The 25,018-nt window shown below is 39.5% G+C and overlaps 1 protein-coding gene across 1 annotated transcript; it reads left to right on the forward strand.

The window, feature by feature from the left end:
* The first annotated feature begins 511 nt into the window (after positions 1–511).
* On the forward strand, positions 512–1,210 carry LOC132044731 (uncharacterized). Its single transcript, XM_059435232.1, has one exon. The coding sequence runs from the start codon at positions 512–514 to the stop codon at positions 1,208–1,210; it is 699 nt and encodes a 232-aa protein (XP_059291215.1).
* The last annotated feature ends 23,808 nt before the right edge of the window (positions 1,211–25,018 follow it).

The following is a 25,018-nucleotide window of genomic DNA, read 5'->3' on the forward strand; positions in this document are numbered from 1 at the left end:
AAGAAGAAATTCTTATGGGATGCTCGGTAGTACTATTGGGATGAGCCTTATTTGTTTCGAACATGCGCTGACAACATCATTCGGCGTTGTGTTCCTGAAAGTGAAGTGATGGCGATTCTAAAGGCGTGCCATGACTCTCCTGTTGGGGGTCATCATAGCGGAAACCGGACTGCGGCTAAGGTACTTGAATGTGGCTATTACTGGCCGACCATTTTTCATGATGCTAATCTATTGGTGCGAGATGCCTATGAATTTTGTTATGGAGGTAGAAGTGTTCGATGTCTGGGGGATTGACTTTATGGGACCCTTTGTGAGTTCAGGTGGCATGAAATACATTCTGGTTGCTGTGGATTATGTGTCAAAATGGGTAGAAGCTGTGGCTTTACCTAATAACGAGGCCAAGAGTGTCATGGGGTTCCTTAAGAAGAACATATTTACTCGCTTTGGTACTCCGAGAGCTATAATCAGCGATGGTGGTTCCCACTTTTGCAATAGAGCTTTCGCGGGATTGATGGAGAAATATGGAGTAAAACATAGGGTGGCAACACCTTACCATCCTCAGACGAGTGGGCAAGTTGAAGTGTCCAATAGGGAGATCAAGAGTATTCTAGCAAAAACAGTCAATGCAAATAGAATCGTCGCATTTCGCAAGCTCGATGATGCTCTATGGACATACCGGACTGCTTTCAAGACTCCGATTGGGACTTCACCCTTCAAGCTTGTATTCGGAAAAGCTTGTCACTTGCCGGTTGAATTTGAGCACAAGGCTATGTGGGCTTTGATGAAACTGAATATGGATTGGGAGGAAGCAACCAAGCTCAGGTTGTTCCAACTAAATGAAATGGATGAGTTTCGGTACCAGGCATATGAGAGTGTAGCACTGTATAAAGAAAGGATGAAGCATTACTATGACAAGAAGATCTTGAAGCGAGAGTTCTACAAGGGTGATCCTGTATTGTTGTTTAACTCTCGGTTGAAGTTGCTACCTGGTAAGCTTAAATCGAGGTGGTCTGGTCCGTTTGAGGTGGTAGGTGTTTCGCCCCATGGAGCGATTGAGCTAAAGTCCGGAGATGGAACTCGGACATTTAAGGTGAATGGGCAGAGATTGAAGTACTATCACGCGATGGTTTTGGAGGATAGGATTGTGGACCTATACAGGTTGAAGCACCTCGGAACGAACAATGATCTGGTGTACGCAGATAAGGAGTGAATGGTCACCACCGTCGTGCCGCGACGTTAAATCAAGCGCTTCTTGGGAGGCAACCCAAGTGTAATGTTTATTTTTATTCTGGTTTCTGTTTGAATAGAGGGTAACGTTTGTTTTGTTACGAGGTAAAAAAAAAAGAAAAAAAGGGGAGTTGCGAAAAACCAACGAAGCCTGGACAAAATCGGACTTATACAGACCGTACAATATTATACGGACTGTATAATCCAATCGTGGAAGGTAGGGAAATCAGGCAGCAACTGTTTGAAGACATCCTCTAACCACGATCATTTTCATGGACCGTATAATATTATATGGGCCATATAAATGATCGTGTAATTAGGATGTGTTCAAACGAGGTAAGTGAAAAATAACTGAAGTTACACGGTCCGTATAATGTTATACGGCCCGTATAACTTACAAAAAAAAAATTGCGAACAGAGGGTTTTTAAATCACCCCCAAGTTTAAATCACTCACCAGCCATTTTTTTTTCTTTTACCATCAATTCTCTCTCCATTAACCCCACGACCATCACCCCACGATCCCACACTCAATTCAATCTTTACCCATTCGAATTCCACTCTCCACACCCATAAAATCATCCAAGAACCCATCAATACCCAGCCAAAATCCATTCCCACAGTCCAAACACCCTCTGTTCAAATTTAAATTTGTGTTTTTCTTTCTTTTGTTTATCTGCCATTGTTGTGCACAAGGGGTTCCTCCAGGACTCTTCTCCAATTCATCAAAACACAAACAGTATCTTTGATGTTCCACCCAAATTTTGCTCATTGGTAAAAGTTGTGAGGTTGGATACTAGTCTAGTTTTGGTACAATGTCCATGGTTAGTGATTTTACAAATTAGGGGTGAGCATAATAGGCTATTACACACTTATGGGGTGATTCAACACCCTATTGAGGCGGAGGGCATTTCAACTGAAGATTCTAAATTTTTTGGACTTGAAGGTTGTTATGCCCGCCAATACAAGCGCCTAAAAATGCTAATGAATTGTCAAACAGAAAAAAATGGGTGAAGTCTGAGTAACCCCGCCCCCGTAAGAATTGAAACCATGGAATACTTTGTGTGTGATGATATGATGTAACCAAAAAGTCGTATAGGATTGACGGGTTGGCAGAAGCCCTGTTTATGAATCCCTCGTGTCAGGCTGTTATACGGACCGTATAATATTATACGGTCCATAAAAACCTGTCGCGGTTCATAATTGGGTTTCTGCATGTTCTGTTTTTCCCATGCCCTGACTTATACGGCCCGTATAATATTATACGGACCGTATAAGACTTATACGACCACAAAAAAAAATAGAAAAAGCATTATGTTTTCAGTCAGCTATCCCTTCCGAGACCCATCACTAACATACTTTTACAGGTATGGTCCAAAAACGCAATGTACGGGGGGGGGGGGGGGGGGGGGCATGGGACCCCCGAGCTACTAAGGGCGAGGCCGAGCTCACGACCAACCGGAGACGACCTTCATTTGCGGGATGAGGGTTCGGACGATGAGGTCATCCCAGTGAAAAAGGTTAGGGGGACGGGAAATCCTCAACCCCCAACCATGACTCCTTCCACCTCGGAGGGAGAAGAAAATTCGGGGGAAGCTGGAACAGAGACAGGTGACTCCTCGGAAGATGAGGGGGAGTCAAACAAGTGTGGCTCATCCAAACTCTGATGCTTCGCCAGATTCAGCACACGGCAAACGCCGATTGGTTCTGCGAAGTAAAACACTACCAGAGGATGCTTTACGATTTGGAGTCTCAGGGTCAAAGGCGCTGTACGAGGAAGGTCTATCCACTATTTAGTGTGGGGGTGAGCCAAATCGTAGCATATGGGAGGAGAGGTAGTTGGTGTTCGAAGGTCTGGAGGCTCTTCCCAACACAACCGAAACACTCCAATTATATAGGTTAGAGGTGTTCACGAACCTCGCAGGGAGTTACGCACGGCAGATCACGGGAGTTCTATGTTAACGACGAAGGGCCGAGTTGTTGAAAATGAAAAAGCCCATTCGCACTAACACCGCTCTCCGTTGCTTGATGAAATTACGGTGCGGAATGTCAAGGTTGACATCTCGGTCGAGGCGATCAACGAGTTTATTTTGGGGCCGACTTTCGAGCCTCGGGAGGAGAAAAAGAGAGTACTTTGACAAGTTGGAACGCCAAAATCATCGTTCGGTAATCAAATGGCTGGCTACGGTCATTGCCCACCCGGAGGTACACTGGGTTACTAAACAGAGCCTGAAGATTGTCAAGGTTTCATTCAATCAGGAAGCTCGATTCTGGTGGCATCTAATGAGGTACAGACTATTAGTGACCCAGAATGACAATACACTCACAGTTGCTCAGGCAATCGGCATTGCAGCGATAATGAGTCGGTATCCAGTGAACATGGGGCGCATGATAGCAGATGAAATTCGACGGAGAGCACCCCAGCCTATGACCTCATTGGCATTCCCGTGCCTTATCACAGAGGTGTGTAGACGAGCTCAGGTCGGCAGCATTCCAGATCGGGGCCAATGTATCAAAAATAAGAAATATGGAGATTGGTGAAAGGGTAAAAAGGGGGATGCACCGGAGTTATTTGTGGTCCCACCTGCGGCAAATATAGAGGCTCCGCCCGATTCAGAGTCTGTGGCTATGGGAGATACTATTGCTACTGATCCGGCGATACCTGAGGCGGGTGGCGGCCACGCTACGGCTTCGGGCCCATGCCACCGATCCAAATTTCCGAGGGCGGTTGAGGGGGCTGGTACGAGGCTGCCGCCTACCATCCGTCACCACCTCCCGACCACCGCCCCCGCCACTTGCGGGTCCCGCCCACGTCACACAACGCCCACCTCTGCGGCAAAGATCGCGGTTGATTTGTTCACATTTTCGAGAGCAAGTTACCGAGAGTTAGCCTTCAAGACACTAAAGGTGAGAATAAATCGAGGTAATCACGTACGGCACCTAAAGCCCCAGATAACTAAGCAAATCAACATTGCCAAGAGAGAACTTCGGGAGGAATATGCTCAGTCTCGCGAGGTTTTCCAATCACGATTGGATGGGTTTGAGACGAGGCTATTTGCTTTGGAGCAGTCAAAGGCAGGGGGCGGTTCAGCCATATTTCGTACGGAATTAGAGACACTTAAGGCTGAATTGGAGGCGCTGAAGGCACGCGAGCAAGTAGAGGACCTTGTTTTGGTACCGCCCACTAATTTGGATATTGATATCCCGATCCAAAACCTGCTCGACTCTGAGGATGAAGGAGAGGACGGAGATAAGGCGCGGGGAAAACGGCCATTAGATGCCGTAGTTGAGGACGTGAATGAGAGTAACAAGCGGCTGCGTAAACTGGAGGAGGATATGGTGCAAGCTGCTGCCTTGAACTCGCTGCGCTATAACTATCCAGATCCAATGGGTGCGTCGGGCAGCCAGCCCGAGAGGGCGGCGCGATATTGTCAGAGTCCGAGACGGAAGGTCCCGAGTCGAGGAACATGGGGCCTAGGGCGCCCGGAGTATCCCTCACCATTTTCCTATTGTACCTAGAGTCGATGCATTGGGGACATTGCATGATTTTTCGATTGGGGGTGGGGGTACTGATCAAAGTTGTTTGTTGTACATATTTGTATAGGAATCCCTGCTTTTCTTTGCCGAGTTCTTTTTCTGAGGGGTTTTATTAATTTGAAACTGGCATATTTAGGATGTCGTTTAGGTTGAGTAGAGTAGTTTTGACTTAGTTGGTATTGTTCTGTAACTAATGGCATATTGTGATCGTGTGATGAAAATGTTGGACCCCTCGAAATTTTAAAAAATGCACACTTAGAACGATTATTGGTTGACATGACTAATTCTTTATATGACATTATGATTATTGGGGTGTTGTGTGCGATAAATGACTACTTAGGAGGTCACAATTGTGAAAGTAATTGTCCTTATGCCAATGTGTGTGTGAGTTGTTCGTTTAGTTCTGTTATGCATGTATAATCTAGAACTTGCCCGGTTGGTCGTGTTTGAAATCCGAAAGTTAGTTTGGTTGTGAGATGATCTTAGGCTTTCTTTGTATAACTAGTCACTATGCCTAAATAAGCCTTACCCAAAGCTGAAAATATCCCTAGTTTCCCTTTTTGAGCCTTTTGACCTTTTTCTTGGCTAGCCAAATATGAAACCTCACCCATTTTGCAATGTATCCATCTTGGCACCCGTTCCCTCCTTGATGCTACTAGATAGATGAGGCAAAATGCCTAAGTTGGGGGTGAATTAAATATGGAGTAGATGTTAAAAACATAAGTTGGGGGTGGTGGAGTTTGCGAGCGTGAATCCGATGTGGTAGTTGCATATATATTAAAAAAAAACAAAAAAAAAAGAAGAAAAAAGAAAACAAAATCAAAATCAGAAAAGTGTAACACCAAAAAGATCTACAAGTTGGATAGGAATAAAACCACGTCGAGGTCGAAACTTGAAGGAAAATAAAGGGGTTGGAAAGAAAAGAGGTGAATTAAGGTGAAGAGATATGTGGTGTTCAAGGAGGGGGAAGTCACGATATCCAAAAGTATCCTACCCGTCCCTAAGCCTACATTACAAGCCAAAACAAGTCCTAATGTGATCACAACCGAACGAGCCTAGGGTGAAAACATAGAAAATAAGGGCAAGCCTATGGTATTTGCATGTGTAGATATGAAATTCTTTGTGAGTGTGAGTGTTTTCTCTTCTCGTTTGTCTTCGTCCCATTCTTATTGTATATATGTGTGTTGGGACATTTGTTGGTCTATGTGAGGGCATAAGGATGAAACTCGAGCAAATTGAATTGACTGCCTAACGTAGCATTTGTGTGCACCATAATATGCTCGATAAGGTGATGTCATGCATTGAAGCTTCATTGTTAGTCATAGCGTTCTTGGGGTATGTATATCGTTTGACAATCGAAAAAAGAAAGGGGCTCCTTGGAAAAAAAACATGCATGCCGGTAGTTCAGAGTTAAAACCAATGGAGACACTATTGCTCTATGATATCTAGATGTTAGTTGAGTCCTAGTTGCGTCCACTACTTGCTTGAGGACAAGCAAAGACTTTAAGTTGGGGGTGTTGATGTGCCAGGAAATTATAGCATATCTGATACTCCTTTACGAGAAGTTTTACTTTGTTTTTAGGCAAGTATGTGTTGTTTTAATGTGTTTTTGACATGTTTCAGGTAAATCGGGAAGCTCGGGTTCAAGGAGTAGAAGTTACAGAAAAGTTGCACTGAAGCTTGAGTTTCACGGTTCGTAGAAAGTTTCACGGACCATATTTCTGTTCATACAAAAGGTGGCAACTTAACAGAATGTCTCGGTGGACAGGTGCTGAACCACGGACACTTATACGGACCGTACAATATTGTACAGGCCGTATAAGTAGATGTGACGATAATGGAAGATGCTTTCGCGAGCAGGATTGTACGACCCGTATAACATTACACGGACCGTGGAAGGCCAGTTCGTATTATTCTCTGAAGACGCTGAATGAAGGCCGTAGAAGTCTTGTACGGTCCGTAGAAATTTGTACGGACTGTATAAGTGCCGCCTGGGACCTGTTACACCTTGGAAAAATTCCCCGTGAGCGTACAGTGAATAGACGAACGAGGGGTATGATGTATACAAGGTTTGGACAAGCGAGAAATAGTATTTAATGGTCCTAATTAAGATTTCCAAAGACATTCGAGTAAAGGAAGAAAAGTTGTTAAGGAAAGCGAGTTATAAGTTGAGCGTATTGGATAAGCACTTCGAGTATTGAGTTAACAATGTGCTAATGGTTCCTTGAGGAAGAGTTATAACATCCCTTTGATTTGTATTGAGGTGTTAGACAAGTGAATAGAAGGTTCCATAAGGATCGGAGATCAAACGAGTCGACGAAACAATTCTCGGAAAAACTGGATAACCTACGGCCAGACATACTGGCCGTATAAAAAGTATGGACCGTATGTCCAACCGTAGATTCAGCCCAGTAGAGCATACTTCACTGGACCAGATCTACGGCCAAACATACGGCCCGTAGAAAACATACGGACCGTATGTTGGTCCGTATAATCTCGTCGGGGCTGAACTTGATTTTATATAAGGGACCTCTTCTTATTTCATTTTCATTTCATACTTTACCTCCACACTTCAAGAGACCTCTAGAACATTCCAAACACTTCATACATGAGAAATCAATAGAAATCAAAGATCAACAACAAGAACTAGAGTGAATCAAGTGAAGGAAACCTCTCTAAAGTCATCCAAACCAAGAAATCTCAAGAAAGAGGAAATAGGGTTTTGGTGGAAAGAGGTGTATTACCAACCAAGGCTTGCTTCTTCATCACTTAAGGTAAGTTTCATGACCCTTCTATGTTATTTGAAGTATTAGTAAGTTGAAACACATGGATGGTAGAAGAGTGTAGAAAATGGTCTTAAATGGGTGAAAAATGTCACTGTGGAATAGTAGTTGGAATGAATCATGAAAATGGTTGTGTTGGTGTTACAAATGCATTATAAATGACGTTTAGAACATGAAATGAGTATTCTATAAGAAGGAATGCGATAATGGACTTTAGTCATGATTACGGAGAATTGTAGTGAAATTGTGAATTGCGGGCAATGTAATTAGATGATGCTTGCTGCTTATGACATTGTGATCGTCGTTGTAAATGCTGGGAGTTGATATGGAATATGGCGGAAAGTAGTATAAACAAAGGAAATGCTGGCCAAATTTTCTATAGCCTTAATAAGTACGTTTTCATGATGGTTAACTAATGACAACACGAATTCCCTTGAAGGTATAAACGAGTGCATTAGAGGAGAACAAGCAAGCGATAGAACAGTTAAACGACAAAGGTATGTGAGGCTAGTCCTTTCTTCTAAGTCATGAATCCTATGGCATGAATTTCCTCTTTAGTATAAATGTTCCCTCTTCAAGAAGACTATGAATCCTTGTTCATGAATAGCCACACGAGATAAGAAATATGTTATGGTAATGATAACGATAATGATAGTTTAAAGTCTAGAGATGCTATGGTTGATGATATGATGTTCCAATTAAGCTAATGAAGCTACCCGTAGCCCAGTGATGTTGATCACCAGATACACTCACCTTATGCTTGTTCCTTCAAGGTGAGGCAGGTTACTTATGAACGTTCCATAACGTAGTCGGGGGTCCACGACCTTACGTCACCCCGACACAACTATACTTGCTTTCAAGTTCTAAGGTATAAATTGATGACATATGTATAATGATATTGAATTATGATAGATGCCATGACGCGTTCATAAAATGGATGATAGTGATGAATCTATGATGATGTATGATGTATGATGACAAATGCATGATGTGTATAATAATGTGATTCCATCGCGCCTAATTGGCCGGGCATGTCACCGCTAAGGCGGGCTGTATATGATTCCATCGTGCCTAGATGGGCGGGCATGTCACCGCTAAGGCGGGCTACTATGATTTCACCGAGCCTAGAGGGCCGGGCATGACACCACTAGTGGGCGGCATATGATGGTTACCTGGACGCGGGTTACCGACATGATGATGTATGATTGATACGACGATGCATGTATGGTATGATGATGTATATGTGATATGATAAAGTATGCGTTATGATAATGCACATGATATGCTTATGTATGATGAATGTATATGACATGTAATGATGCTTAAAAGAGGACGCAGGTTGTATCTCCATCCCATGACTTCCGATATTCTTATTATGCTTATTTCATTCCTGCCTTACATACTCAGTACAATGTTCGAAATGCCGACGTCCGTTTTTCTTTGAACGCTCGTGTTCATGCCACGGGTAGGCAAGGAGACGGTCTTAGATCCATAGGAGCTAGTAGCTGACTTGTGAGCACTCCATTGTCCGGAGGTGCCGTTGATTATTCTTTTGGTACATATATGTATATATCCATGATTGGGCACGACGGGGTCCTGTCCCGTCCATATGTCTAGTATTCCAGTAGAGGCTCGTAGATACGCATGTGTGGGTAGTATGGTCCCTTGGTCTTCGTGTATATGCATGTATATATATATTATTTTGATAGCCGAAGGGCTTACGTTTATAAAAGCAAATGTGTTGCAAATGATGATAGTTTTATATGATTATGAGCATATAGTATGAATGAGAGCAGATAAGTAACAGAATGAGCGGTGTTCGGTGGTTAGCCCCGGATACCCGTCATGGCCCGTAGTTCGGGTCGTGACAGGACCTAAGTGCAAATTCTGTAATTTTACGTTTTGAAACCTATAAATAGTCCATTGTAGGGTTTTAATTATTATCAGTTGTCATATTTTTGTCTCTTGACTTAGAACAACAAATACTCTCTAGTTTTTGAAGGTTCAAACATCAATTCAAGTATTATCAATTCTCTTTTCTTCCAAAGTAAGCAATTATGAATTCTTCAATTTCTTGTTTCTTGTTCTTTGTCATGAGTAGCTAATTTCCCTTACTAGGGTTGTGAACCCAATTGATGGGTGTTTTGTGATTGGGTTTGTGATTGATATACAAATAATGGATTATTACGGTTTGTTTATTCTTCATTCCTCATTCATAATTAATGGTTGCAAACATTGATTAAAAACCTTGATTTATTTGGAAAAATAATTCGGGTTGGTAAGAATAAACAACAAGAACTCAAAGCTTTAAACTTTGTTCAATAAATTCACTTAGGAATAAGAAGAATTTACTTGGCATGATTAATCGTTCTTCATAGTTACTTTCTTATATTTGGGAAAATCATAGAAAGAAATAATCTTTATCTATTGGGAAATAGTAGAGATTCATATAAGAATTAAGTGCGTTCATATAATGATCCATTAGAAGTATATCAAGATCAATACCCATGATCATACACTCTATCTAAAGGGGACCCAACCTTAGTTTCTTTTACCATAAATTCACAACCAAAGCAATAATTACCAATTAGTTAATAAAAATCCAACTTTTACCAAAATCATCGGATTAAGACATTAGACCTAAACATAGCATTCTACGAATTTAGTAACCTTTTCACACCCTATTCCCTGTGGGATTCGACCCTAACCTTGTTGGGTTACTATATTTGACAACGTCGCGTTATACCATTAATAGATGTAATTTGAGCCTATCAGCGCCTCCTACCCTTTGGCAAGAATTTGTAGATGCCTTCATCTGCCACTATTTGCCACCCGAGGTCCTCCCGAGCTAGAGCGGATAGGTTCTCAAATCTAAAGCAAGGAAGTATGAGCGCCCGGGAGTATGGCCTTCAATTTAATTCGTTGGCTAGATATGCCCCGACTATGGTGGCCGATATGGGAGATCGGGTGCATAGATTTGTGAGTAACTTAGGGACACATTTGTTCAAAGATTGTTTGACGGCTTCGTTGCAAGATGGGATGGATATTTCCAGCATTCAGGCCCATGCCTAGAATTTAGAAGGACAACAACATCCACAAAGGGGTGATCGTGATATTGACAGAGGGCAAAGCAAGAGGGCTAAATCTATGAGCGCAGATAGTGATTATAAAGGGGGTGTCAAGGCAGTCATATCCTAGACACTCAGGCCAGTCGGTGACTAGTGCACCTCCCCGATTTGCAGGTAGGAGATTTGATCGCTCCTTTCGTTCCGAACAGGGTCAGAGTTCGAGGCCTCGGGTTCGCGGTTTGGGGGAGATTATAGCCGAGAGGAGACCCCCGGTACCGCGATGCGGCCGATGCGGTATATTACGTTACGGGCAGACTGTGTCGCCGGGGGTTCGGATGCTTGCTATGCACGTGGCCGGGTTGGGCACGTGATGCGAGATTGCCCGTCGATGAGTGGTAGAGGCGGGGTCCGGCCCACGGGGTCGGCGGCTGGTTCTTCTTCAGTGCGCCCGATAGGGCAGACTCCCCAGATTCCAGCAGGCCGAGGTGGAGGCCGAGGGGGAGCATCTACTTCAGGTGCCACTCAGCCCCGCATATATGCTTTAGCCGGACAACAGGATCTTGAGTCCTTCCAGATATGGTTAGAGGTACATTGTCCGTATTTTCTCATGATGTGTATGCATTGATAGATACGGGTTCTACCCTATCTTATATTACTCCATATGTTGCTGGCTGTATTGGGGTGAAACCCGAGCTAATTAAACCATTTGAGGTATCTACTTCGGTTGGTGATCCCGTGATAGCTAGACAAGTGTACAAAGATTGTATAATTATGATATGCGACCGCCAGACTAAAGCTGATATGGTTGAGCTGGAAATGTTAGATTTTGATGTGATTATGGGTATGGTTTGGTTGGCCTCATGCTATGCTAATGTTGATTGCTGAATGAAAGTAGTTCGATTTCAATTTTCGAGAGAGCCCGTGCTTGAATGGAAAGGTAACACAGCATCTCCAAGAGGTAGGTTTATTTCCTACCTTAAGGCAAGAAAGATGATAGCTAAGAGCTATATTTATCACTTAGTCTGAGTTTATGACACCGAAGCAAAGTCGCCAACTTTTCAATCCGTTCCGGTAGTGAATGAATTTTCGGATGTATTTTCAGATGAACTTCCAGGCCTTCCCCCAGTAAGAGAAATTGATTTTGCTATTGATGTGTTGCCGGATACCAAGCCTATTTCTATTCCTCCTTACCGAATGATAGCTCACAATAGCGGTGAAAGAGCTAAAGGCACAGTTGAAAGATTTGCTCGAGAAAGGGTTTATTAGACACAGTTCATCACCGTGGGGAGCACCTGTCCTATTTGTAAGAAAGAAAGATGGCTCCCTACGAATGTGCATTGATTACAGGCAGTTGAATAAGGTGACGGTAAAGAACAAATATCCTCTTCCGAGAATTGACGATTTGCTTGATCAATTACAGGGTGCCAAGTGGTTTTCCAAAATAGACTTGAGATCGGGTTACCATCAAGTGAGAGTTAGAGAAGAAGATATTCCCAAGACAGCTTTCAGAACGAGATATGGCCATTATGAATTTCGGGTGATGTCATTTGGGTTAACTAATGCTCTGGCGGTGTTCATGAATCTGATGAATAATGTATTCAGGCCTCTCTTGGATCTATTCGTAATAGTATTCATTGATGATATTCTGGTATACTCTCGAACAGAATTAGAACATGCAGACCATTTACGTATTGTCCTTGGAATTCTTCGAACTCGAGAATTATATGCAAAATTTTCAAAGTGCGAGTTTTGGCTGAATTCTGTGACATTCTTAGGTCATGTTATTTCAGATGATGGCATTAGAGTTGATACTCAGAAAATTGAGGCTGTGAAGACTTGGCCAAGGCCTACGACGCCTACAAAAGTTCGTAGTTTCTGGGATTGGCATGTTATTATAGAAGGTTCGTAGAGGGATTTTCATCCATTTCAGCCCCATTGACAAAGCTAACCGAGAAGTCAGCTAAATTTCAGTGGAATGATGCTTGCGAACGCAGTTTCCAATAGTTGAAGGACAGATTAACCTCAGCTCTAGTCTTAACACTTCCAGAAGGGCCAGATGGTTATGTTGTGTACTGTGATGCTTCTGGTGTTGGGTTAAGATGCGTATTGATGCAGCACGGTAAAGTCATTGCTTATACTTCGAGACAGCTGCGGAAACATGAAAAGAACTACCCAACTCATGATCTCGAATTGGCTGCAGTTATTCATGCATTAAAGATGTAGAGACACTACTTGTATGGTTTGCATGTTGACATCTATACAGATCATAAGAGTCTTCAATACATTTTCAAACAGAAGGAGTTGAATCTGCGGCAAAAATGGTGGTTAGAATTATTGAAAGATTACGATGTGAATATCTTGTACCACCCCGAAAAAGCAAATATAGTAGCTGATGCGCCTAGCCGCCAATCAATGGGTAGCCTATGTGAAGTTCCTTTGGAGAAGAAAGAATTAATTCATGAGCTCCATCAACTAGCTAATCTTGGAATACGTCTAATTGATTCAGGTAGTGCAGGAGTTAGTGTTAATAATCCCACAGTTTCGTCCTTAGATATGGAAGTGAAAGAGCGGCAATACGAAGATCCTCAATTGAGCCATTACAGCGATACATTTCACGAAAAAGAGAAGTCTCCATTTGAAACTTCTATAGAGGGAGTTCTTAGATACCGAGGCAGGATATGTGTTCCGAATGTTACAGAATTGCATCGTCGAATCCTAGAAGAAGCTCATCATTCTCGGTATTCTATTCATCCAGGAGCAACAACGATGTATCATGATCTCAAGTTGATATATTGGTGGGATGTCATGAAGAAAGACATAGCAGAATTTGTAGCTCAATGTCCAAATTGCTAACAAGTAAAGATCGAGCATCAAAAGCCAGGGGGATTATTGCAAGCCATGGAAATTCCTACTTGGAAATGGGCAGTGATCAATATGGATTTTATTGTGGGATTACCCCATTCCCGAAGCAAGTATGATTCTATATGGGTGATCATGGACAGATTCACGAAAGCAGCTCATTTCCTTCCGGTCGAACCACATACTCGGCGAGAAGATTATGCAGGTTGTATCTCAAGGAGATTGTGCGACTCCATGGTATTCCGATATCCATTATCACAGACAGAGGAGCACAATTTACAGCCAAGTTCTGGAAATCTTTCCAAGAAGGTTTGGGTACTCAAGTAAGACTCAGCATGGCATTTCATCCGCAAAACCACGGACGGGCCGAACGTCTTGTCTGACACGGAAGATATGCTACGAGCATGTGTGCTAGATTTCGGTGGTAGTTGGGATGACCACTTACCCCTTATTGAGTTTGCATACAATAATAGCTACCATTCCAGTATCCAAATGGCTCCGTATGAAGCTTTATATGGAAGGAAGTGCAGGTCTCCGATTGGATGGTTTGAAATAGGAGAAGTACAACTAATAGGCCCTGAGTTGATCCAACAAGCAGTGGAAAAAGTCAAGGTGATCCGAAATCGATTGTTAATAGCCCAAAGTCGCCAAAAATCTTATGCGGACAACCGCCGGCGAGACTTGGAATTTCAAGTTGATGATTGGGTATTTTTGAAGGTGTCGCCAATAAAAGGTGTGATGAGATTTGGTAAGAAAGGAAAGTTAAGTCCTTGATACATTGGACCCTATAAGATTATCCGCAAGGTGGGTCAAGTGGCTTATGAATTGGACTTGCCTATAGAACTTAAATCGGTCCATCTAATTTTTCACGTCTCAATGCTCTGCAAGTGTTTTGGAGATCCTACGAGGATTGTTCCAGTAAATGATGTCTAGGTGATAGAAAAGCTTGTTTATGAAGAAGTGCCCATTGCCATATTAGACAGGCAAGTACGGAGACTCCAAAATAAGGAAGTGGCTTCGGTTAAAGTCTTGTGACGAAATAACAACTGAGAAGAGGTGACTTGGGAGGCGGAAGAGAAGATGAAATCCACATACCCGCATTTTTTTCAGCCCCCGGAAGAGATCTATGATGAGACATCGAGATTATGAGGTATGCATGTTTTCTTTTATGCATATGGGTCGTGTGTGGCCAATTTATATTGCTATTGTGATTGTGGCCCTGTGAGGCAATGTTATTATGAGTTGTTGTGATAGGATGGTAGTGCCATATTACAGGGGAGACTCTGGCGAAATTTTTATAAAATCCCCGATGACTTAACATTCGAGGATGAATGTTCCAAAAGGGGGGAAGAATACTACACCTTGGAAATTTCCTGTTAGCGTACAGTGAATAGATTAATGCAGGACATGACGTAGATGATGTTTTGATAAGTAAGAAATAACATTTGATGACCCTAATCGAGATTTCAAAGACAATTAAGATAAGGGAAGAAAGTTGTTAAGGAAAGCAAGTCATATGTTGTGTGTCGGACAAGAATTACGAGTATCGAGTTAATGAGAGTTTAATGATGCTTTGGAGAAGAGTCATAATGTCCCTTAGATTGGTATTGAGGTGTTAAACAAGTGTCAAGAAGGTTCCATAAGGATTGGAGATCAAACGAGTCAACGAGAATGATTTCAGAACCACTGGGCATTATACGGCCCAACATACTGGCCATATAAGTTATACTTGGCCGTATGTCTGGCCGTATAATCAGCCCAGAATGGCATGTCTCTCTGGACCAAATATACGGCCAGACATATGGTCAGTATAATTTATACGGACCGTATGTTGGTCCGTAGATTTCAATCGGGACAGGTTTTAAAACGATATAAAGACCTCTCTCTTATTTCATTTCATTTCATCCCTCTTCTCCACAAGTCAAGAAACCTCTAGAATATTCTCCACTTTTCATCCATAAGAATTCAAAGGAAATTGATGATCAACTTCATCAAACCAACAAAATCAAGAGTGTGAAACCCATTAAAGTTCATCTAAGTCAAGAAATTCCAAAAGAAGTGAACTAGGGTTTTGGTGCAAGAAGAGTACTTCCACTCAAGGCTTATTCTTCCATTATCTAAGGTAAGTTTCATGATATTTTCAAATTGTTTGAAGTATTGAAAAGTTGAAACACTTGGATTATAGAAGGAAATAGGAAATGGGTCATAATTATGGCAATAGTGTCATTGTTGAGTAGAAGCTTGGATTGAGTTGTGAATATTGATATGTTGAGATTGTAAATACGTTATGAATGACATTTAGAACATGGGATGAGTATTATATGTGAAAGAACGCGATAGTGAACTATGACCATGATTATGGAGAATTGAAGTGAAATTATGAAATGTGAATAATGTAAATGAATGATGATTGTTGTTTATGATATTGTGATGTTGTTATGGATGTTTGGGAGTTGATATGGAATATGGAGGAAGTTGTATAAACAAAGGAAATGCTGCTCAATTTTCTCTAGCTTTAGTAAGCACGTTCTTATAATTGTGTAGCTAATGTCGATACGAATTCCCTTGAAGGTAAAGAACGTGTGCATTAAGGGAGAACGAGCAAGCGATAGAATAATTAAATGACAAAGGTATGTGAGGCTAGTCCTTTCTTTCTAAGGCATGAATCCTATGGCAGTTTATACATCTATGCACACATGATATGATGATGATTATAAAAGTAGGCCAGCATGCATTATTTCTTTTATGGTTCACAGTCAGTTACAGATTGCTCCTCATTTGATGCCTCCTCATTTCATCAATATATTATTGTTGTTTATGCCTTACATACTCAGTACAATGTTCGTACTGACGTCCGTTTTCTTTGGAAGCTGTGTTCATGCCCACAGGTAGACAAGGAGGTGATCCAGACTCGTAGGAGCTATTAGCTGATTTGAGAGCACTCCATTTTCCCGGAGGTGCCATTGATTATTCTTTTGGTATATATGTATATGTATGTTTTGGGCATGACGGGGTCCTGTCCCGTCCCTATGTCTAGCACTCTAGTAGAGGCTCGTAGATGCATAGTTGTGGGTAGTATGGTCTCACAAGTCTCTCATTGTATATATATATATATATATTATTTTGATAGCCGAAGGGCTCATGTATATAAAGTGAATATGTTTCAAATGAAAATGATTTTCTATGATTATGAGCATAAGAAAAATGAATGAACACAGGTTGAGTAATAGGACGAGTGGTGCTCGGTGGTTAGCCCCGGGTGCCCGTCATGGCCCTAGTCGGGTCGTGACATCGGGGGGGCTGCGTTCATGCTCGCGGATTCAGGTAGACAGACAGGCGGTCCAGGTCAGTAGGACTTCCCCTCAGCAGTAGTCGGCGCGCTCCACTTGAACCGGAGCTACAGTCTATTTTTGGTATGCCATTTTGAGATGTATATGCATATATAGGTATGACGGGGCCCTGTCCCGTCCTTTCTACAGCTTTATATTCCTGTAGAGGTCTGTAGACAGTTGTATGTAGATTATATGTGATTTAACCTTGTCGGCTCCTATTCTTTTATGTACAACATATGTAGCGACCTAGTCGGCTTGCTAATCTTTTTTATATATATATATATATATATATATATATATATATATATATATATATATATATATATTATCCGTACGAGTGTAAGGGTTTGGTCACTTGAGATCGTGCACTCGTCACGACTCATTAGTTTGGGTCGTTTACAAAAGCGGAGTCCACTAGGTAGTAGTCACTCAAGATGATATCGATCGAAGTGGAGTCCTCGAGGTAGTAGTCAATCCGATGTATCTAGGCATTAGTAAATGAGTACCGTGAATATTTCTTTCGGTATTATTGAGGAACATAACACATTCAATAGTCTAATTTTTCATTCATGAGATTTGAATTCGAAAATTCTAATTAATGACAGAGATCTTATCAATCTCATCACAATTTTGGCTAAATTTTCATTAATCATTCCATCGTGACCTTCGTCACTTGTCATGTTTTTTATTTATGTTATACTTTTTTTAAATATTTTAAATTACTAATTAATTTAATTGATAGTGGCTTTAAGGCCATTTCTAAGTAGACTAATTTTTTGCACGTGTATGCTGAATGGTGCAGTATACAATCCCATTTCCTTCAACTCTTACACTAATCTCTCATAATGCCAAAGGAAAAAACAATTTAGGGATGGGGGGAAAGCTCAGAGACAAAGGAGGTACTTTTTTAGATCCCTTTATAGATGCAATACAAGGAGAGTCAAAAAAAAAAAAAAATAGCAACAAAATCAAATCTTTGAAGAATAGAACACTTTCATTTATTTATTAAGAACTCATCTTTAGATTTGCGGACTATAAAACTTGAGAGAAAAAAAGAGAACTGGAATTCTGGCAAACTATGGAGAGTATCAACTAATGGAGTAAGCAACAGGTTTTGTAAATCTTGTGTTTTTCTTTTTTATATTTTTCATGACCATTCAGTAGATAGTGTTTAAGGGCAAACTAATCTGACTTCACATCAGATGAGACCACATTAAATGATAAAAAGTTAAACATAAGAATCTTTTAGTTACCAAAATTTGAATCGAAAAGTCAAATTGATGAAAGAGATCTTGTCCATCTTCTCATAATTTGAGTGAATTTTATTTGATCACTTCGTCCGGCATGCTGCCATTGCCACTTATCATGTTTGTTCTTTGCGTTATGCTCTTTAAATTGTTTTTAAATTTATTAAATGATTGTTACTTGTAATGATTTTTGTGTCATTTTTAAGTATTCTAGTTTCTCGACACGTGTGTTGCACGGGTATACTGAGTTGTGTAGTACACGATTTAGTAAACTAATATCAACATTTAAATTTCAGTAATCAGTATATAAACATGCAGTTAAATGAAGGAGAAGGAAACTTTAATTATTAGAAGTCGTCACTTTTGAAAAATTAAACAACTTTCACTAAATATAGTTCATTTCTCCTTTAGGAAGATAAATTGTTATTTTTTAAAATCAAAATTCATTTCCTGAAAGTCCAGAAAAGTTTAGAGTGTACCAATGGAAGGAGTACTCAAGTTGAAGATGGCAGTTGATTTTATACTTTCTTTTTGATATTTTTCTTAACCATTCTGTTTTTTTTTTTTTTTTTTCTGTTTAATGGCAGACCAATATGACTTTGCATCATATAAGAGCCTATTAAATGAGAATTAATGATAGAGAACTCATCAATGTCATTATATTTTTGAGTGAATTTTCATTGGTCACTATGTCCTACATGCTGCCATTACTACTTGTCATGTATTTTCTTTACGTAATATTCTTTAAATATTCTTGAATATTTTTTTTCTTTTTATTTTTATGAAATAAATTTCATTTTTTTTCACTGTTCAAAATCAACAATATGCTAAACTGCACCTCCTTCTATAAAAATCTAACCCATTAACACCTAACAAGATTTAATATGATAGTTTTTCATCGGTATGAGATAATCAAAATTTCATTGAAAGCAAAACAAAAGCACTGAACAAGAGTTTAGTTTCTTCGGCGATTACTCAGATTTTTAATAGGAGAGCAGACCATCCAAACATTGCCATAAGGGTCCTTCATCTTTCTAGCACGCCCACGACAACAAGCAGCAGCAGCAGCGGAAACAACCTTGGACATACCAGCAACAACATCCTCAATCTCCAAGCAGAAAACAGAACTAGTCGAAGCAATCATCAAAGGTGCAGTAGAGTCTTCATCAGTAAGATCAACAATAAGGAAAGCAAATGAGCCAAGCTTAAGTTCAACAAAGAGAATCAACAATATCTCTTATTCTGCCTTCCTTTTTGGATGGTTGTCATGTGTCACTTCCTCAGCACGAAACGCCTTTTAGTAGAACGTTACAGCATGGTTTACTTTCGGTGATTTGACAAACAGCTATGGCATCACAGATGTGAAGACGACACGTGTCACCTTCTCAGATGCTCCGTTCTGTGCCTCGGTAACTAATCCTCCTTTTTGTGGTTCAAATTTAGCCATTGTTGTTTAAACACTAATAGAGAGAGAAAGAAATGTAAAAGAGAAGAAGAAGGAAAACTGGAGAAATGCAAAGTGAATTTGAAGAAAAGTAATTTCACTAATAATATTATCATCAGTACAATTCTTGGTACAACTTGTGCATACAATGAGAGCCATCGACCTCAAAACATCACCAATGACCACTATACTATATATAAATTACAAGATAGCTTACATCGCATACTCCCAGATGTACAACATCACTGGCCTTATACTGTGAATGATGCAGATGATGATACGCATAAGGGTTGAATCCAACTTTCGTTGCTACTCCACCGGGTGCTCCATTCAATTTTCATGCATCATCTATCCCATTTCTCTATCCGTTAGTATCAAGACCCCCTTCCTCACCCCATACTTGATCCTCCATCATTGGCGGATGGCTCGAGGGGGGGGGGGGGGGGCAGTTTATCCGCGAAAATACCCAAAAATGGCATGCATGGTCAATAAATTCCTAATCATTGGTTAAAATCAAAGGTTCCACTTACAAATTGCTGATCAAAAAGCCATGAGAGAATCTGAAAGAATTGAACCACTTGAAAATAAGACTAGTACATCTCCTCATCTCATTTCCTGCAGCTCATACTTCTATCTCTCATTCTGCCAAAGAAAAAAATAATTGCTGGAAAAAATGGAAAACAAAATAGAAACAAAGAAGGAATTTTTCAGATCCCTTTATGCATGCAGTGAAAGGAGAATAAAAAAAAAAAGCAGCAACAAGATCAAATCTTTAATTGAAGAATAGAATACCTTTATTTATCTTGTGTAGAACTCACCTGATTGTAGATTTCTTGATTATAAAACTTGAGAGAAAGCATGACACTTGAAAGTTTAGAATAGTTGAGAGAAGCAAAGAAGGAGTATTTGAGATTATAATAGGATTTATACTTGAGGTCTTTTAACCATTTAATATTCGGTGTTTATTGACTTCATTAATCTAAGACGCTCTAGATGATATTGATCGAGGCAGAGTCATCGAGGTAGTAGTCAATCTGATGTAGCAAGGCATTAGTGAACGAATACGATGAATATTTCTCTCGAGATTATTGAAGAAGAGAACACATTTAATAGTCTAATTTTTCATTTATGATATTTGAATTTGAAAATTCTAATTAATGACAGAGATCTTATCAATCTCATCATAATTTTGACTCAATTTTCATTAATCATTCCGTCGTGACCTTCGTCACTTGTCATGTCTCTTTTTATGTTATACCTTTTAAAATATTTTAAATTATGAATTAATTTAATTGACAGTGCTTTTAAGGTCATTTCTAAGTAGTCTAGTTTTTCGCACGTACATTGCACGTGTATGCCGAATTATGTAGTACACGATCCCATTACCATCAATTTTGGTACTCATTTCTCATTATGCCAAAGGAAAAAACTATTTGGGGGTGGAAAAAAAAAACTAGAAACAGAGGAGATACTTTCCAGATCCCTTTATGGATGCATTAGAAGGAGAGTCAAAAAGAAAAGAAAAGAAAAGAAAATAGCAAGAACATCAAATCTTTGAAGAATAGAACACTTTTATTTATTTATTAAGAACTCAACTGGAACTCTGGCAATATATGGAGAGTGTCAACTGATATTTTTGTTAATCTTGAGATTTTTCTTTTTGATATTTCTTGACCATTTAGTATATTGTGTTTAATGGCAAGCTAATCTAAATTCACGTCAAATGAGACCATATAAAATGATATAATATTATATGTAAGAATCTTTTAGTTATCAAAATTTGATTCCGACAACTCTAATTGATGATAGAGATGTCGTCCATCTCCTCATATTTTTGGGTGAAGTTTATTTGATGACTTGGTCCTGCATGTTGCCGTTGCCACTTATCAAGTCTGTTCTTTGTGTAATGCTCTTTAAATTTTTTTTTAAATATATTAAATGATTGTTACTTATAATGATTTTTATGTCATTTTTAAGTATTCTAGTTTCTCGACACGTGTACTGCACGGCTACACTGAGTCGTGCAGAGTAACATCAACATTAAATTTTAGTAATACGATTTTGTAAAGTAACATCAACATTAAATTTTAGTAATCAGTATATAAACATGCAGTTAAGCGAAGGAGAAGGAAAATTTAATTATTGCAAGACTTCTCTTTTGAACAATTAAACAACTTTCACAAATTTAGTTCATTTCTCCTTTAGGAAGATAAATTGTTGTTTTTTTGAAATCAAAATTCATTTCCTGAAAGTCCAAAAAGGTTTGGAGAGTATCAATGGAAGGAGTACTCAAGTTGAAGATGGCAGTAGGTTTTCTTTCATTAAATGAGAAATAATGAAAGAAAACTCATCAATCTCGTTATATTTTTGAGTGAATTTTCATTGATCACTGTGTCCTGCATGCTGCCATTACTACTTGTCATGTATTTTCTTTATGTAATATTCTTGACTATTTTTTTCTTTTATTTTTTATGAAATAATTTTTTTCACTGTTCAAAATCAACAATATGCCAAACTGCACCTCCTTCTTCAAAAATCTAACCCATTAATACCTAACTAGATTTAATATGAGAGTTTTTTCATCGGCATGAGATAATCGGAATTTCATTGAAAGTAGTAAAAGCGCTAAACAAGAGTTTAGTTTCCTTGGTGATTACTTGGAATTTTTAACTGGAGAGCAGATCATCTTGACATTGCCATAAGGATCCTTCAGCATTCCAGCACGCCCACAGCAACAAGCATCGGCAGAAGCAGCTTTGGCTTTAGCAGTATCAACATCCTCAGTCTCCAAGCAGAAAACACAACCAGTCGAAGCAGTCGTCATAGGAAGAGTAGAGTCTTCATAAGTAAGATAAGCAACACGGAAAGAAAGTGAGCCAAGCTTAAGTTCAACAAAGGGAATCAACAGTATCTCTTCCTCTGCCTTCCTTTTCGGATGGTTGACACGTGTCACTTCCATTGCACGAATCGCAATTTTTTAGAACGTTACAACATGGTTTGCTTTCGGTGCTTCAACAAATACCTGTGGCATCATCGGTGTGAAGACGACCCGTGTCACCTTCACAGAGGCTCCGTTCTGTGCCTCGATAATCGAGCCTTCATTTTGTGCTTCAGCTTCAGCCATTGTTGTTAAAACCCTATGAGAGACAAAAAGAACGTAAAGGATACCAAGAAGGAAATAATAGAGAAATGCAAAGTGAATTTGGAGAAAAGTAATTTGATTAATAATATAATCATCAGTACAATTCTTTACACAGCTTGTGCATACAATGACAACCGTTGGCCTTATAATATCACCAATGACCACAATACGATATATAAATTACTAGACAACTTATATTGCATACCCCCAGATGTACAGCCTCACTAACCATGTATTGTGAATGATACAAATGATGATACACATGATTGTTGTACCCAACTTTCGTTACCACTCCACTAGGTGCTCCATTTGCTTTTAACGCATCGCCTATCTCTTTTATCTCTCCATCTGCAGTGAGACCCCCTTCCTCACCCCATTCTTGATCGTCCATCATTGGTGGATGGCTCAGGGAAGCCTGGTTATCTATGACAATAACCAAAAATGGCGTGCATGGTCAATAAATTCTAAATTATTGATTGAAATCAAAGGTTCCACTTACAAGTTGCTGATCAAAATGCCCTAAGAGAACCTGAAAGAATTCAACCACTTGGAAATGAGACCAGTACATCTCCTCTTCCCATTTCCTGAAACTCTTACACCCATCTCTCATTTAGAAAAAGGAAAAAAATAGTTGGGGGAAAAATTGGAAAACAAAATAGAAAAAAGGAGAAATTTCTCAGATCCCTTTATGCATGCAGTAAAAGGACAATAAAAAGAAAGATAAGTTGCAACAAGATCAAATCTTTTATTGTTGAATAGAACATTTTTATTTATCTAGTGTAGAATTCACCTGATTGTAGATTTCTTGATTATGAAACTTGAGAGAAAGCGAGAGACTTGAAAGAGTAGAAAAGTTGAGAGAAGCAACTGAAAAAGTGGTTGTGGTTATAATAGGATTTATACTTGAGGTATTTTAACCATTTAATATTCAGTGCTTATTGGCCTGATTAATCTAAGATTCTCTAGATGATATCGAAGCGCAGTCTAGTAAAGTAGTCTCTCTAGATGATATCGATCGAAGCGGAGTCGTCGAGGTAGTAGTCAATCCGATGTAGCAAGGCATTAGTAAACGAGTACCATGAGTATTTCTGTTGGGATTATTGAAGAAGAGAACACATTTAATAGTCTAATTGATCATTCATGAAATTTGAATTCGAAAATTCAAACTAATGACAGAGATCTTATCAATCTCATCATAATTTTGACTGAATTTTCATTAATCATTCCGTCATGACCTTTGTCACTTGTCATGTCTCTTTTTTATGTTATACTTTTTTAAATATTTTAAATTACTAATTAATTTAATTGATAGTGTTGTTAAGTTCATTTCTAAGTAGACTATTTTTCGCACGTGCATTGCACGTGTATGCCGAATTATGCAGTACACAATCCCATTTCCTTCAACTCTTACACTCATCTCTCATTATGACAAAGAAAAAAACAATTTGGGGATGGAAAAAGAAATAGAAATAAAGGTTCAGTTCCCTTTATGGATGCAATAGAAGGAGAGTCAAAAAGAAAGAAAATAGCAAGAAAATCAAATCTTTGAAGAATAGAACACTTTTATTTATTTATTAAGAACTCATCTGTAGATTTGCTCAGTATGAAAGTTGAGAGAGATAGATAGATAGAGAGAGAGAGAGAGAGAGAGAGAGAGAGAGAGATGAAATGGTAGAAAAGTATGGACAGCATCAACTGACGGAGTACTCGAGTTGAAGATGGAAATAGGTTTTGTAAATCTTGAGATTTTTCTTTTTCATATTTTTCTTGACCAATCAGTATATTGTATTTTTCTTGAATTTTAGCGGGGAGACTAGTGTGTTGGCAATTCTGATGCCGTGTGTTGTGAGGTCTTGTATATAATTTCTTTAGTTATGTGTGTAATCTAGAACTTGCCTGGCTAGTCGTACCTGCATTCTTAGGATAAGTTGAGCTGTGAATTGATCTTAGGCCTTGTTTGTGTTAGAAAGACCTTTAATCCTAAATATAAGCCAACTTGTAGATAAATATCCCTTGTTAGCCTTTTTGAGACTTAAACCTGCTCTTTGACTAGCCGTAATAAGCCAATACCTGTTCTAAATATTCGTCTCTTTCACCCGGTCCCCCCTTGACACTAAAACGATAAGAATTGAGGTTAAAAACCTAAGTTAGGGGTGATAGATGGAATAAGGGAAAAATGAGGCGTAAGCCTAAAGATGGGTAAAAGTGAATTGCCTAGTCATACAACATCGGTGTGGTAGAGTAGTAATATATAGAAGTAGAGTAGCAATAAGACCACATCGAGGCAATAAGAAAAAAAAAGGAGGAAAAAAGGGAACGAAACAAAAAGGGTGAAAAAGATGAAAGAAAAAAAAGTGTAGTGTTCAAAGAGGGTGAGTCAC

This window comes from Lycium ferocissimum, unplaced genomic scaffold (genome assembly GCF_029784015.1).
Source record: "Lycium ferocissimum isolate CSIRO_LF1 unplaced genomic scaffold, AGI_CSIRO_Lferr_CH_V1 ctg5133, whole genome shotgun sequence".
In the NCBI taxonomy this organism is placed as follows: Eukaryota; Viridiplantae; Streptophyta; class Magnoliopsida; order Solanales; family Solanaceae; genus Lycium; species Lycium ferocissimum.

Coding starts and splice junctions, on each gene's coding strand:
- LOC132044731 (XM_059435232.1), top strand. CDS start 512: ATGGAGAAATATGGAGTAAAACATAGGGTGGCAACACCTTACCATCCT.